Raw genomic sequence first — 13,585 nt, 5'->3', positions numbered from 1 at the left:
TTCTCTGATGGTAGTTTGTATTTCTGTGGGGTCAGTAGTGATTTCTCCTTTATCATTTTTTATTGTGTCTATTCGATTCTTCTCTCTTCTTTATTAGTCTAGCCAGTGGTCTATTTTGTTAATTTTTTCAAAAAAAATAGCTCCTGGATTCATTGATTCTTTGAAGGGTTTTTCACGTCTCTATTTCCCTCAGTTCTGCTCTGATCTTAGTTGTTTCTTGCCTTCTGCTAGCTTTTGGATTTGTTTGCTTTTGCTTCTCCAGTTATTCTAATTGTGATGTTAGGGTGTTGATTTGAGATCCTTCTAGTTTTCTGATGTGGGCATTTAGTGCTATAAATTTCCATCTTAATGCTGCTTTAGCTGTGTCCCAGACATTCTGGTATGTTGTCTCTTTGTTCTCATTGGTTTCAAAGAACTTCTTGATTTGTGCCTTAATTTCATTATTACCCAGGAGTCATTCAGGAGCAGGTTGTTCAATTTCCATGCTGTTGTATGGTTTTGAGTGAGTTTCTTAATCCTGAGTTCTAATTTGATTGCACTGTGGTCTGGGAGATTGTTTGTTATGATTTCAGTTCTTTTGCATTTTCTGAGGAGTGTTTTACTTCCAATTATGTGGATGATTTTAGAATAAGTGCCATGTGGCACTGAGAAGATTTGTTGATTTGGGGTTGAGAGTTCTGTAGATGTCTATTAGATCTACTTGATCCAGAGCTGAGTTCAAGTCCAAAATATCCTTGTTAATTTTCTGTCTCATCAATCTGTCTAATATTGACAGTGGGGTGTTAAAGTCTCCCACTACTATTGTGGGAGTCTAAGTCTCTTTGTAGGTCTCTAAGAACTTGTTATATGAATCTGGGTGCTTTTGTGTTGGGTGCATACATATTTAGGATAGTTAGCTCTTTCATTGAATTGATCCCTTTACCATTATGTAATGCCCTTCTTTGTCTTTTTTGATCTTTGTTGGTTTAAGGTCTATTTTGTCAGAGACTAGTGTTGCAACCCTTGCTTTTTTTGCTTTCCATTTGCTTGGTAATTAATAACCTACCAACCAAAAAAGCCAAGGACCACACAGATTCACAGCCAAATTCTACCAGAGGTACAAAGAGGAGCTGTTACCATTTCTTCTGAAACTATTCCAAACAATTGAAAAGGAGGGACTCCTTCTTAACTCATTTATGAGGCCAGCATCATCCTGATACCAAAACCTGGCAGAGACACAACAAAAAAAAGAAAACTTCAGGCCAGTATCCCTGATGAACACTGATGCGAAAATCCTCAATAAAATACTGGCAAACCGAATCCAGCAGCACATCAAAAATCTTATCCACCATGATCAAGTCGGCTTTATCCCTGGGATGCAAGGGTGATTCAACATACACAAATCAATAAATGTAATCTATCACATAAACAGAACCAATGACAAAACCCACATGATTATCTCAGTAGTTGCAGAAAAGGCCTTTCACAAAATTCAACATCCCTTTATGTTAAAAACTCTCAATAAACCAGGTATTGATAGAACATATCTCAAAATAATAAGAGCTATTTATGTCAAACCCACAGCCAATATCATACTGAATGGGCAAAATCTGGAAGCATTCCCTTTGAAAAGACAAGGGTACCCTCTCACCTCTCCTATTCAACATAGTATTGGAAGTTCTGGCCAGGGCAATCAGGCAAGATAAAGAAATAAAGAGTATTCAAATAGGAAGGGTAGAGGTCAAATTATCTCTGTTTGCAGATGACATGATTCTATGTTTAGAAAACCCCATCGTCTCAGCCCCAAAACTCCTTAAGCTGATAAGCAACTTCAGCAAAATCACAGGAAACAAAATCAATGTGCAAAAATCACAAGCATTTCTATGCACCAACAATATACAAGCAGAGAGCCAAATCATGGATTAACTCCCATTCATAACTGCTAAAAAGAGAATAAAATACCTAGGAATACAGCCAATAAGGGATGCGAAGGACCTCTTCAAGGAGAACTACAAAACACTGCTCAAGGAAATAAGAGAGAACTGAAACAAATGGAAAAACATTCCATCCTCATGGATAGGAAAAATCAATATTGCGAAAATGGCCATACTGCCCTAAGTAATTTATAGATTCAATGCTTTTCCCATCAAATTAGCATTGACATTCTTCACAGAATTAGAAAAGACTACTTTAAATTTCATATGGAACCAAAAAAGAGCCCATATTGCTAAGACAATCCTAAGAAAAAGAACAAAGCTGGAGGCATCATGCTACCTGACTCTAACTATGCTACAAGATGACAGTAACCAAAACGGCATGGTACTGGTACCAAAACAGACATATAGACCAATGGAATAAAACAAACAGAGACCTGAGAAATAACACCACACATCTACAACCGTCTGATATTTGACCAACCTGACAAAAACATGCAATGGGGAAAAGGTTCTGTTTAATAAATGGTGCTAGGAAAACTGGCTAGTCATATGCAGAAAACTGAAACTTGACCCCTTCCTTACATCTTATATAAAAATTTACTCAAGATGGATTAAAGACTTTAAAATCCCAAACAATAAAAACCCTAGAAGAAAATCTAGGCAATACCATTCAGGACATAGGCATGGGCAAAGATTTTATGATGAAAATGCCAAAAGCAATTGCAACAAAAACCAAAATTGACAAATGGGATCTAATTAGACTAAAGACCTTTTGCATAGCAAAAGAAACTATCATCAGAGTGAACAGGCAGCCTACAGAATGGGAGAAAAGTTTTGCAATCTATCCATCTGACAGAGGTCTAATATCCAGAATCTATAAGGAACTTAAACAAATTTACAAGAAAAAAAATGAACAACCCCCTCAAAAAGTGGGCAAAGGATATGAACAGACATTTCTCAAAAGAAGACATTTATGTGGCCAACAAACATGAAGAAAAAAAAAGCTCAACATCACTGATAATTAGAGAAATGCAAATCAAAACCACAATGAGATACATCTCATGCCAGTCAGAATGGTGATTATTAAAAAGTCAAGAACCAATAGATGCTGGTGAGGCTGTGGAGAAATGGGAATGCCTTTACATTGTTGGTGGGAATGTAAATTGGTTCAACCGTGTGGAAGACAATGTAGTGATGCCTCAAGGATCTAGAACTAGAAATACCATTTGACAGCAATCCCATTACTGGATATATACCCAAAGGAAGATAAATCATTCTACTGTAAAGACACATGCACATGTATGTTTATTGCAGCACTATTTACAACAACAAAGACATGGAACCAACCCAATGCCCATCAATGGTAGACTGGATAAAGAAAATGTGGTACATATACACCATGGAATACCATGCAGCCATAGAAAGGAATGAGATCATGTCCTTTGCAGGGACATGGATGAAGCTGGAAGCCATCATCCTCAGCAAACTAACACAGGAACAGAAAACAAAACACTGCTTGTTCTCACTCATAACTGGGAGTTGAACAATGAGCACACATGGACACAGGAAGGGGAAAAACCACACACTGGAGCCTGTTGGAGGGTGCAGGGGCAAGGGGAAGGAGGGCATTAGGACAATTAGCTAATGCATGCTTGGCTTAAAACTTAGATGATAAGCTGATAGGTGCAGCAAACCACCACGGCACACGTATACCTGTGTAACAAACCTGCACATTCTGCACATGTATCCCCAAACTTAGAGTAAAAAAAAAAAATGTCTACGTTGAACACAAAAAGCTTGGTAGATATCAGCTTTACACTTTTTTCTTCTTTGAATACATATTTGCTTATGCAGGGTAAGGATTAGTAACTTTTGCTTTCATGTGTAGCTTAAAATGACAGCTCTACTGTATATTACATTGTAAAGCTTTGTTTCTCCCAACATATGTCTTCTTCATCTATAAAATAGACACTCACTGAAAAAAAAAAAAGGAAAGAAATTAGGAAAGTCTCCTTGGGTGGCAGTGAGTGTAACGCGCACAGACCTAGGGGGACTGAACAAAGGGGGGCAAATGCGGGAATAAAAGACAAGAGACAAAAGAGTATATTTGGAAGAAGGGGTCAGGGGCACCTTGCCTCTAGTGGACAAGGACCCTGAGCTTTACAAAGCCCTCTGTATTTATTAGGCAAAAGAGATAGCGAGAAAGGGGGCGGGTGATTGTCGGGTAATTGTCAGTGGGCCATTTGGTTCACAGCAGGCTTGCGAGACTGCATCCTTTGAACAGTAGGTGCTAGATTTCTCAGTAGGTAACTTCAAGGAGCCTGGTGGCAGGGAGTGATGTCCTTCAGCAAACCTTTTGGTGGCAGGCGCAGTGTGAGTTTGCTCACATCCTGCATTCATGATAAAGTTTGCTGTTTGATCATATAGCCGCCAGTGGAATGCTGAGTTGGTCACGTCCCACAGGCCTTTGGCTCCCTACATATCCCCCTTTCTTTTTATGTATTAATTGAAAGAATGTAAGGCCAGGCTGGGCAGCTCTCATTTTCCAATTGGCAGTCCATCCAATTTTACAGACTATGAACAGAAGACAGAGACAAAACAACATTATTCCAAGAACTACATATAAGATGTTAAGGTGGTGCTTCAGATAGGTCCAAGGGTTGAGGCTCTCCAGGCCTTGCTGGAATTCAGTCCAGTCTTCAAAAGAAGGCTGAAATTCTTGAGTTTACCTATTTAAATCAAGAATTTTGTTTTGCAATTCACCAATATTAAAGGTAATGGCCGGGCATTGTGGCTCATGCCTGTAATCCCAGCACTTTGGGAGGCTGAGGTGGGTGGATCACCTCAGGTCAGGAGTTCAAGACCAGCCTGACCAGTATGGTGAAACCCTGTCTCTACTAAAAATACAAAAATTAGCCAGGCGTGGTGGCAGGTGACTATAATCCCAGCTACTCGGGATGCTGAGGCTGGAGAATTGCTTGAACCTGAGAGGCAGAGGTTGCAGTGAGCCAAGATCGTGCCACTGCACTCCAGCCTGGGCCACAGAGTGAGACTCCATCTCAAAAATAAATAAATAAATACATAAATAAATACATAAAAATAAAACAAAGGTGACGTTGGATGTGAAAGCTACCGGCAAATCGGCTTTCACAAGGTCCCACAGATACTTTGGTTATATTCTAAGTTGGTTACACAAATATGAGTGTGATTAAAATGACAATGCATTTGCTGCTGTAACTGCAAGCTTTGTACTTGTTCCCCTAACCATAGGACCGTGGATTTTAACATTACCACTTCAATGTGTAACTCAGTGTTAATTTTATTCTGAAGTGGCCACGCTTGGTCGGCTGTGTGCATCCAGTTCTTCAGGTGCTGAGCTCTTTGAATAGAATCATGCAAAGCTACAGAGGACATCACAACAGAAGTTATTAGTGTGACCAAGGAAACAATAGCAAAACTTATGCTTAAGGCTCTACGGACACGATGAGTAAGCTGAGTTAGAAGTTTCACAAAATGCAAAGCAGGTGTGGCAGCCCAAGGCTCAGACAGATTAACAGGAATCCATAGCCCAGGGATGCGACCTAAAAACCAAAAACCTGAAAGTAGGGATATTATGTGTTTGCAGTGTGCTATGATTAATGCAGTGATATAACTGGCAAGATTTGCAGGTCAATTGGGTATTGTTTACCTGGAGCTGGTCCTTCCTAGCTGCCAAAAAAAGCGACTGTGTCGCTTACCATTGCTATTATTGGATAATATTCCAACCCAGATGTTGCCATTCATAAATGGGAGTGCTGCCTTCTATATCGTCTCTTGAATTGGTCCTTTCCTCCCTGGATAATGCCAGAGGAAAAGGTGGGCTAAAGCCTGCTCCATGCCAAGCAATGTGGGCGGCAGACTGGGATTGGATCTCGGTGTTGTATAAAGAAGAAGCATTAAAAGCTTGCTACCAATGCCAGCGAAGTTTGTGCTATGATTTCTGATTTTCATCTTTTCCATCTAATTGACCTTTAGGTCCCCAATCCACAATGTCTCCAGTTACCATAGATTGTTTTCTAGCCAGTGGACCAAGACACTGGGCCCACAGAAGGGGATAGGAGCTATTGAATGGAATCTATTCTGTATAATCAGCACAATTAGGGCGACTGGGCCAGGAATGGTTGGTGAGCACACCAGTTACATTAATAGAACCAAGACCTAATAAGTACATAATTTTTCCATAGTGACTCAACCATGTTTGAGCTTGAATTGTAAGACAGCTATGGCTGAGCGATGTCTTTGTAGTGATACACAAAGGAAGTCCTTCCAGTGGAAGGTATAATTAATGACATTATTCTGAGAATCTAACTGTTCTATGTCAGGGGGAGTTAGGGGTCCTGGAGCCCACTCTCCCTGATCATGACAAATCTCAGGAGGAGTTTCACTCCAAAGTTTAGGTCGTACTGCTGGGGGATTGGGAACATATGCCCAGTATGTTTTTGCCTCTGCACAGGGAAAACATACTGCACAGGACATTATGGCTAACATGGCCAAGAATATGGAATCAGGGGTTTTTGCCTCTCCCTGATGCTCCAGTAGTTTCTCAGCTTCCTGCATGGTTTTCTTGAGTTGTCCCCAGGTTATGAGGGTTGATGTCATCGTGACCCTTGTCAGCCTTCTCTCCATCTTTGCACTCAGGCTCAGCTGGCTCATGGCTCGTACCGGAGGGACCGGGCCCATGGTTGGCCACCCTGGGTTCCTCCAGTCTCCCATTCCATGGCCGCACACACCTTGAGGGCACCCACATGGTTTCTCCATCTCCTGTAAAAACACAAGCATACCCTTGTCCCTATGTCAGTAAATCCACTGGACCTTTTCATTGTCCTTCTGCAGATTTCCGTAACATTTTCCGATAAATTTTCCTCTTTTCCTCTAACACTTGCCAGTGTCTTTCTGCTGGAGTCTTATCATTTGTACCAGGAGTCAAAAAATTTAAAGTAAATAAAGCTAAATATAGTTTTGATTGAGGTGGCAGTTGGCCTCCTATACCCCCTTTTTGTCTTTTCAACATGCATTGTAATGTTTGATGTGCCCACTCTATAATGCCTTGTCCTCTAGGATTATAAGGAATTCCTATTTTGTGGGTTATAGCCCAAAGCTGTAAGAAATTTTGAAAAGCATACTAGTATAAGCAGATCCATGGTCAGTTTTAATTGTTTAGGTATCCCATATGAGCAATTGATGACAGACAATGTCACCGTACATGACCAGCTGTCTCACCTGTTTGGCATGTAGCATGCAGCATATGAGAATAAGTGTCTATAGTCACATGAACATAGCTGAGCTTAGCAAAGGTTGCTATGTGTGTAACATCCATTTGCCAAATTTCATTTGGAGCCAAACCTCGTAGGTTACAGCATTCTACAGGTGTGACTCCAGGGAGACATGCTGGCCAAGTAGGACTGGCTTGTATTATAGCACTAGCTTGGCTGTGACATAAATGGAACAGGCGAGTAAGGGCAGAAGTATTTTGGTGCAGCAGCGTGTGAGACACTTGAGCTTGCTGAAACACAGAACCAATCAATTTGTCTGCTTCTCATTACCTAGAGATAGTGGCCCAGAAAGTTGTGTGTGAGAGCAAATAAGAGAAATGTGAAAAGAAGCTGCACGAGAGCGAATAACTTGTTGAAGTCTTAAAAATAAATTCAGCAGTTCTGGGTCTAGTATACTTTTAATTATAGCAGTTTCTATGCGACCGGCTACATTTACAGCATAAGCTGAATCACAGACAAAACTTGATAGGATCTGAAGCTGTGAGCTCTAAAACCTGAATGACTGTAATTAGCTCTGAGTGTTGAGCTGAAACCCCAGAGGTCATTATTGTTTGAGTATGTTTTGGTCCACAGATAGTGGCACAACCTTTGGAAGGGCCATCAGTAAAATAAGTTTGTCCACCTGGAGTAGGGTGAGGGAATCAATGTGCCTCCGGGAACCCATCCCTGAAACGGGGTTGAGGTCTGGACTAGGAATACTCTCATTGTGTGTGGGGCCCGGGTCTAGGCCCTTGTCTCGTTACCCGGCAGGAGAGTGCCATTCTGATGAATTTTGAGCAGCACTGATTGGCCCATTGATTTCCTTTGTTACAGCAAGGACAAAGTCCTGCGTTTTTTCCGTTGGGTGGGGCACAGCATTGTAAGGTCCTTTCTATCCTAACATATGGTGGCATTCGTTTTCAAAATGTCCAGTTTTTCCACAATTATAACATTTTCCCATTTTAGGGCTTGACCCTTGGCTCCTTTTAGATTTGTCAACTGCTAAATTAGCCATTGCTTGTGCTAACATTGCAGAGCAATGAAGCTCAGTTCCTACATCCTGACAAGCTCTGAGAAAATTTCCCAAGTTTTTTGTACACCTCACCAGTGCCAGTGCACATTTCCAATCCGCATTTGCATTCTCAAAAGCTAGAGTTAAGGTTAGCATTTCTGCGGCCGTGGTATGAGGAATCTGACGCTTCACTGCCTCTTGTAATCTTGCAAGAACTTGCACATAGGGTTCCTGTGACACTTACATGTATGTAAAAAAGATTGTACTGGGACTCCCTCTTCAGGAATTGTGGCCCAGGCACGTTTAGCGGCCTGTACACACTGCTGATAAGCAGCATCTGGGAGTGCCATTTAACATTCTAGGTCTGAATAAGGGCTATTACCTAACAGCATATCCTCTGTAATGTCTCCATTTCCAGCAGCATGGTTCTGTCTAGCCTGGTCTGCACACATTTCTTGCCAATTTAAATTCCGTATCAGATATGCGCTAGCAGACAAGCAAGTTCGCGCCAAGTGTTTCTCATCAACGGGTAAAAGACGCATAGCACCAAACACAGATTCTAGCAATCTTAAGGTGAATGGGCTCTGTACGCTATTATTTATCACACTTGCTTTTAATTCCTTTAACAACTTAAACTCTAGTGGAGTGTGTTCATGAATAACCTGCTGTGGATTATTTGGATCAGGCCCTACGGAAATAGGAAAAGCACAAGGTCCTAAGGGCTCTCCAGCTATGGCAGCACAGCGTAAAATTCTTTGTATTGGGGTTTCTATTTCTGCTACCAAACGAGTCCGTACAGATGTTTCTGCAACTGGAAGAGGCGGTATAGGCCACTTTTTATCCTCCCTCTCCTGTTTTTATTTTCAACTGGAGCTGTGGGTGGGATGACAGATTCTTTCAGATTTTTAGATTCAGCCTGCTGTCCTGCAGAATAATAAGGAGATAATGGCAGAAGTACAGTATGAACTAAACTCCACGTGGAGAAAACTGAAGAATCAACTTTAAGACCTTTTTGATGAGACTGTTTTAATCCTCCTGCTCTCTCCCAATTTTCCACATCAAGAGTGCCTGCCTGTGGAAACCATGGGTTATGCGTAATAACCTCCTGCAGCAGCTTAGTCAATGTCTGAGAGCAAACCTGAGGACCATTTCGTTTCAACAGAATTTTAAGCAACTGTACATAATGTTTTTCTTCAGCAGACAAATTCTGCTCCATGTTACCCTGATTCAGAAAACTTCCCATTCCCAGTACTTCTTTAAAGCACTGCTCTCGGTACCTCTTTAGGGCACTGACCTTACATCTGCTGCGGGGAGACTCATCCCGGGGTCACTGTTTGCCTTGTCAATTTTAGTTCCTCTGTTCCAGCAGACCTTCTTTGTTCACATCCTTGAAGTCCTGTGTTCAGATGCCACTATGCAACCCGCACGGAACTAGGGGGACTGAACAAAGTGGGGCAAACGTGGGAATAAAAGACAAGAGACAAAAGAGTATATTTGGAAGAAGGGGTCAGGGGGCACCTTGCCTCTGGTGCACAAGGGCCCTGAGCTTTACACAGCCCTCCCTATGTATTAGGTAAAAGAGATAGCGAGAAAGGGGGGCGGTGATTGTCGGGTAATTGTCAGTGGGCCATTTGGTTCACAGCAGGCTTGTGAGACTGCATCCTTTGAACAATAGGTGCTAGATTTCTCAATAGATAACTTCAAGGAGCCCAGCGCCAAGGAGTGATGTCCCTCAGCAAACCTTTTGGTGGCAGGCGCAGTGTGAGTTTGTTCACATCTTGTATTCATGATAAACAGTTTGCTGTTTGATCATATAGCCTTGAGTGGAGCGCTGAGTTGGTCACGTCCCACGGGTCTTCGGCTCCCTATAAGTGAGGGTAGTTCAATGCTATTATCTAATTGTCAGACATAAGTAATGTTTGTGCCTATCCTATATCTGGCTTTTAAGGACAAATTGGACTTTTAAAATAATAACATCTTTTTTTATTGCGGTAAAATATATACAACACAAAATTTACCATTTTAATCATTTTTAAGCATACAGTTCAGTTGCCCTAAATATATTTATATTGTATACATATACAACCATCACCACCATTCATTTCCAGGACTTTTTCTTTTCCCCAAACTGACATTCTGTACCCATTAAACTGTAAGTCCCTATTTCTGCCTCCCCCAACCCCCTGGGCAATCTCATTCTACTTTCTGTTTATGAATGTGACTACTCTAGGCATCTCATGTAAGTGGAATCTTACAGTGTTTTACTTTTGTGAGTGGCTTATTTCCCTCAGCATAATGTCCTCAGGGTTCATCCATTTTGCAGCAAGTGTCAGAATTTTCTTTCTTTTCAAGGTTGAATAATATCCCATTGTATTTATATACCACATTTTGTTTATACATTAATAACATAATCTTTAAGGGGTCGGAGCTTGGAAAATAGATTTCATTGATCAAATTACTATCATGTTATAGTAGTCTGACAAAGGAAAATATATGTGACATTGAAATACTTCCAAAGTGAATATCAAAATCATTCCCTAATAAAATTTCATAAGATCCCAACAAACCATTTTCTTTTCTTTAGGAATAACTTGAACAGTATATTCTCAGAATTGAAGATATTTCCTGTTCTATATACAACATGTCTAGTTTAGTGACTTTTTTTTTTTACTTTTTATCTGGAGGTTTTGACATGCATAGAAAAAATAGAAAAAAGTCATACTTCTTCAATTTAGGAATAGTAATAGCTCTCATTTATTAAGCACTTACTCTGTGTGAGGAGCTGAAAATGTGTTTTCCATATATTATCTTACTTACTCTTCATGGCTGTCCTATGATGCAAGTCTTATAATCTCCATGTCCCAGATGTGGAAATCGAAGCCTAGGATGTTAAGTAACTTACCTAAGTTATCTATAAAAGGTAAGTGGCAGAGTCAGAATTTGAGTCCAGATCTCTCCAGTTTCAAAATTCTTACTCCTAATTGCTCTTCTACACTGTCTCCCCACGCTAATTACTCTTATTGAAGGCTGGGTAATGTTTCTATTATCTGAGCACAAATAATGCCAAATTATATATATAAATTGTACCTTATTTTTCCACAAATATTTATTGATATGTCATGTTGAGGACTTGGACTTGGGTTTACACAGATAAACAAAACATGAATAAAATACAACTTGTATATTCTAGGAACTTTCCCAGTCTAGTGGGGATCATGTAAACAGATATATTACAACCTTACTAAAGCCAATAGTAATTAAACATGCTTAGCTTTGTAGGACTTAATTGCTTATCACTACTTTTTTTTTTTTTAACCACATAGGATTTAATATAATGATTTTCATCCTGGTAAACTATGGGTTATCTCATAGAGTACCAAAATTAGTTTAAATTCATTTTAATTTAAAAATAAGATATATGTCATATACCATCTCTTTGGAGCATAATAATAATAGGATATGCAACTCCAAAATAATTGGGAGTCACTGGGGAATAAGCATCTGGTAGACTTTGATAAACTCATTAGTGGATAATATGCTACTCTCCCTCTTCCTTTCACTCTTTAGATCCTGAATGAGAAAAAAGAAGAGTTTACTGGGGATGTTCTACTGTCAAAATATGATACTCTCAAGATTATTAAACATTTACAGGAAAACTGGGCAGATATTGGGCTTGGGATATTTAATCGGCATAAAAGTTTGGAGGGGGAGATGCCATCAGAGCAACAGTACATGGAGGAAATTATCAAAAACATACAAAAACTCTACAAAGAATATGAAATAAGAATAAATGGGGAGAATGGTAAGAAAATACTCATAATAATTAGATTTCTTGGTATAAAATGTTTCCACAATAATTATTTTCAATACAATGAATATTTAAAATAAAAGTAATAAATCCATATAGTTTTAAAAACCAAGCAAAATAAGCACAGCATTGAGCATCACTTTGAGATATAATTTATATACATTACAATTCACCTATATAAAGTGTATAATTCAGTGATTTTTATTATATTCACAGATGTGTACATCTATTACCACAGTCAATTTTAGATTATTTTCATCAAAATGAACCTCAAAAGAAACCCCATACTCTTCAGCTCTCACCCTCTTACCCCCAACATCGTCACTTCAGTCCTAAGTTTGCTTTCTGTCTCTATAGATTTCCCTGTTCTGGACTTTCATGTGAATGAATTCATGTTCTGTTTGATCTTTTGACTGGGTTCTTTCACTTGGGATAATGTTTTCAATGTTCATCCATGTTTTAGCAATTATCAGTACTTCACCCATTTTTATGGCCTAATAATATTGTATGTATAAATCACATTTTATCATTTCATCTGTTGGTAGGCATTTGGGTTGTTTCCACTTTTTGACTATTATGAATATTGCTGACATAGACATTTATTACACATTTCCTGGTAGAAATATGTTTTCATTTTCCTTGGATACATGCACAGGAGTGAAATTCTTGGTCATTTGATAACTATATCTTTAACTTTTTGAAGCCTGCCACACTGTTTTCAAGGAGGCTGCATCATTTTATATTCCCACCAGCAGTGTATGAAGGTTCCACTTTCTCTGCATACTTGCTAGTACTTGTCTCACTTTTAAATTCTGGCCATACTAGTGGGTGTAAAATAAAATCTCACTGTGGTTTTGATTTGTGTTTTCCTGATGACTACTGATGTCAAGCATTTTTAAAAGGTTTATTAACCACTTATATATCTTCTTTGGAGAAATGTCTGCTCAGGTACTTTGCCTATGTTTTTTTTCTAAGACAAAAATTGAGATTTATGCTATTGATTTATAACATGTATAGAAAGAAAAGCCATTTTCTAAGGTTTCATACTACCAGAGAACAGATACCATTGTTCAACATTAATGAATATTGTGTGTTATTGTGCACTATTATCACTTGTGTTAGAATTCTAGACAAATGTCCACCAGCTGACAGTGTAACTCTTTGAAAATATCAAATAGAATGAGACCTATCTGAGATATTAGTCTGTGAAGTAACATTCTATATAAGTGGTTCTCAAACTTTAGTGTGATTAGGGATTTGGTGAAGAATGCAGATTCCTGAGCCCTGCCTCCAGTCTCCTTGGTACACTGTGTCTACAGAGATACCCATAAACTGGCAATTTTAGCAAGCATCCCAGGTGATTCTGATGCCAGTGGTCTACATATGTGTCCCAATAAAGGACACAGTCCATGAGCGTTCTTTGCCCATATTTTATTTAGGTTGTCTTTTTATTATTGAGTTATAAGACTGCTTAATATGTTCTGAATACAAGTCCTTTTTCAGATATGTGAATTCTAAACACTTTATCTTTTTCTGTGGGTGGCTCTTCCATTTTCTT

At 39.4% G+C, this 13,585-nt stretch overlaps 1 protein-coding gene across 5 annotated transcripts in view; it reads left to right on the top strand.

Annotated features, from left to right (window-relative positions):
- The window catches only part of AXDND1 (axonemal dynein light chain domain containing 1), a 189,802-nt gene that overhangs the window by 68,705 nt on the left and 107,512 nt on the right, over nucleotides 1–13,585 (top strand). For all 5 annotated transcript variants that reach the window (XM_055111047.2, XM_055111042.2, XM_055111046.2 and 2 more), the window contains exon 16: nucleotides 11,787–12,021. In XM_055111047.2, coding sequence (XP_054967022.2) covers nucleotides 11,787–12,021 — 235 coding nt within the window. The remainder of the gene's footprint in view (nucleotides 1–11,786; nucleotides 12,022–13,585) is intronic.

The sequence above is a fragment of the Pan paniscus genome, chromosome 1, assembly GCF_029289425.2.
Source record: "Pan paniscus chromosome 1, NHGRI_mPanPan1-v2.0_pri, whole genome shotgun sequence".
Lineage (NCBI taxonomy): Eukaryota > Metazoa > Chordata > Mammalia > Primates > Hominidae > Pan > Pan paniscus.
The sequence above is the reverse complement of the archived record's forward strand: the minus strand, read 5'-3'. Positions and strand labels throughout refer to the sequence as shown.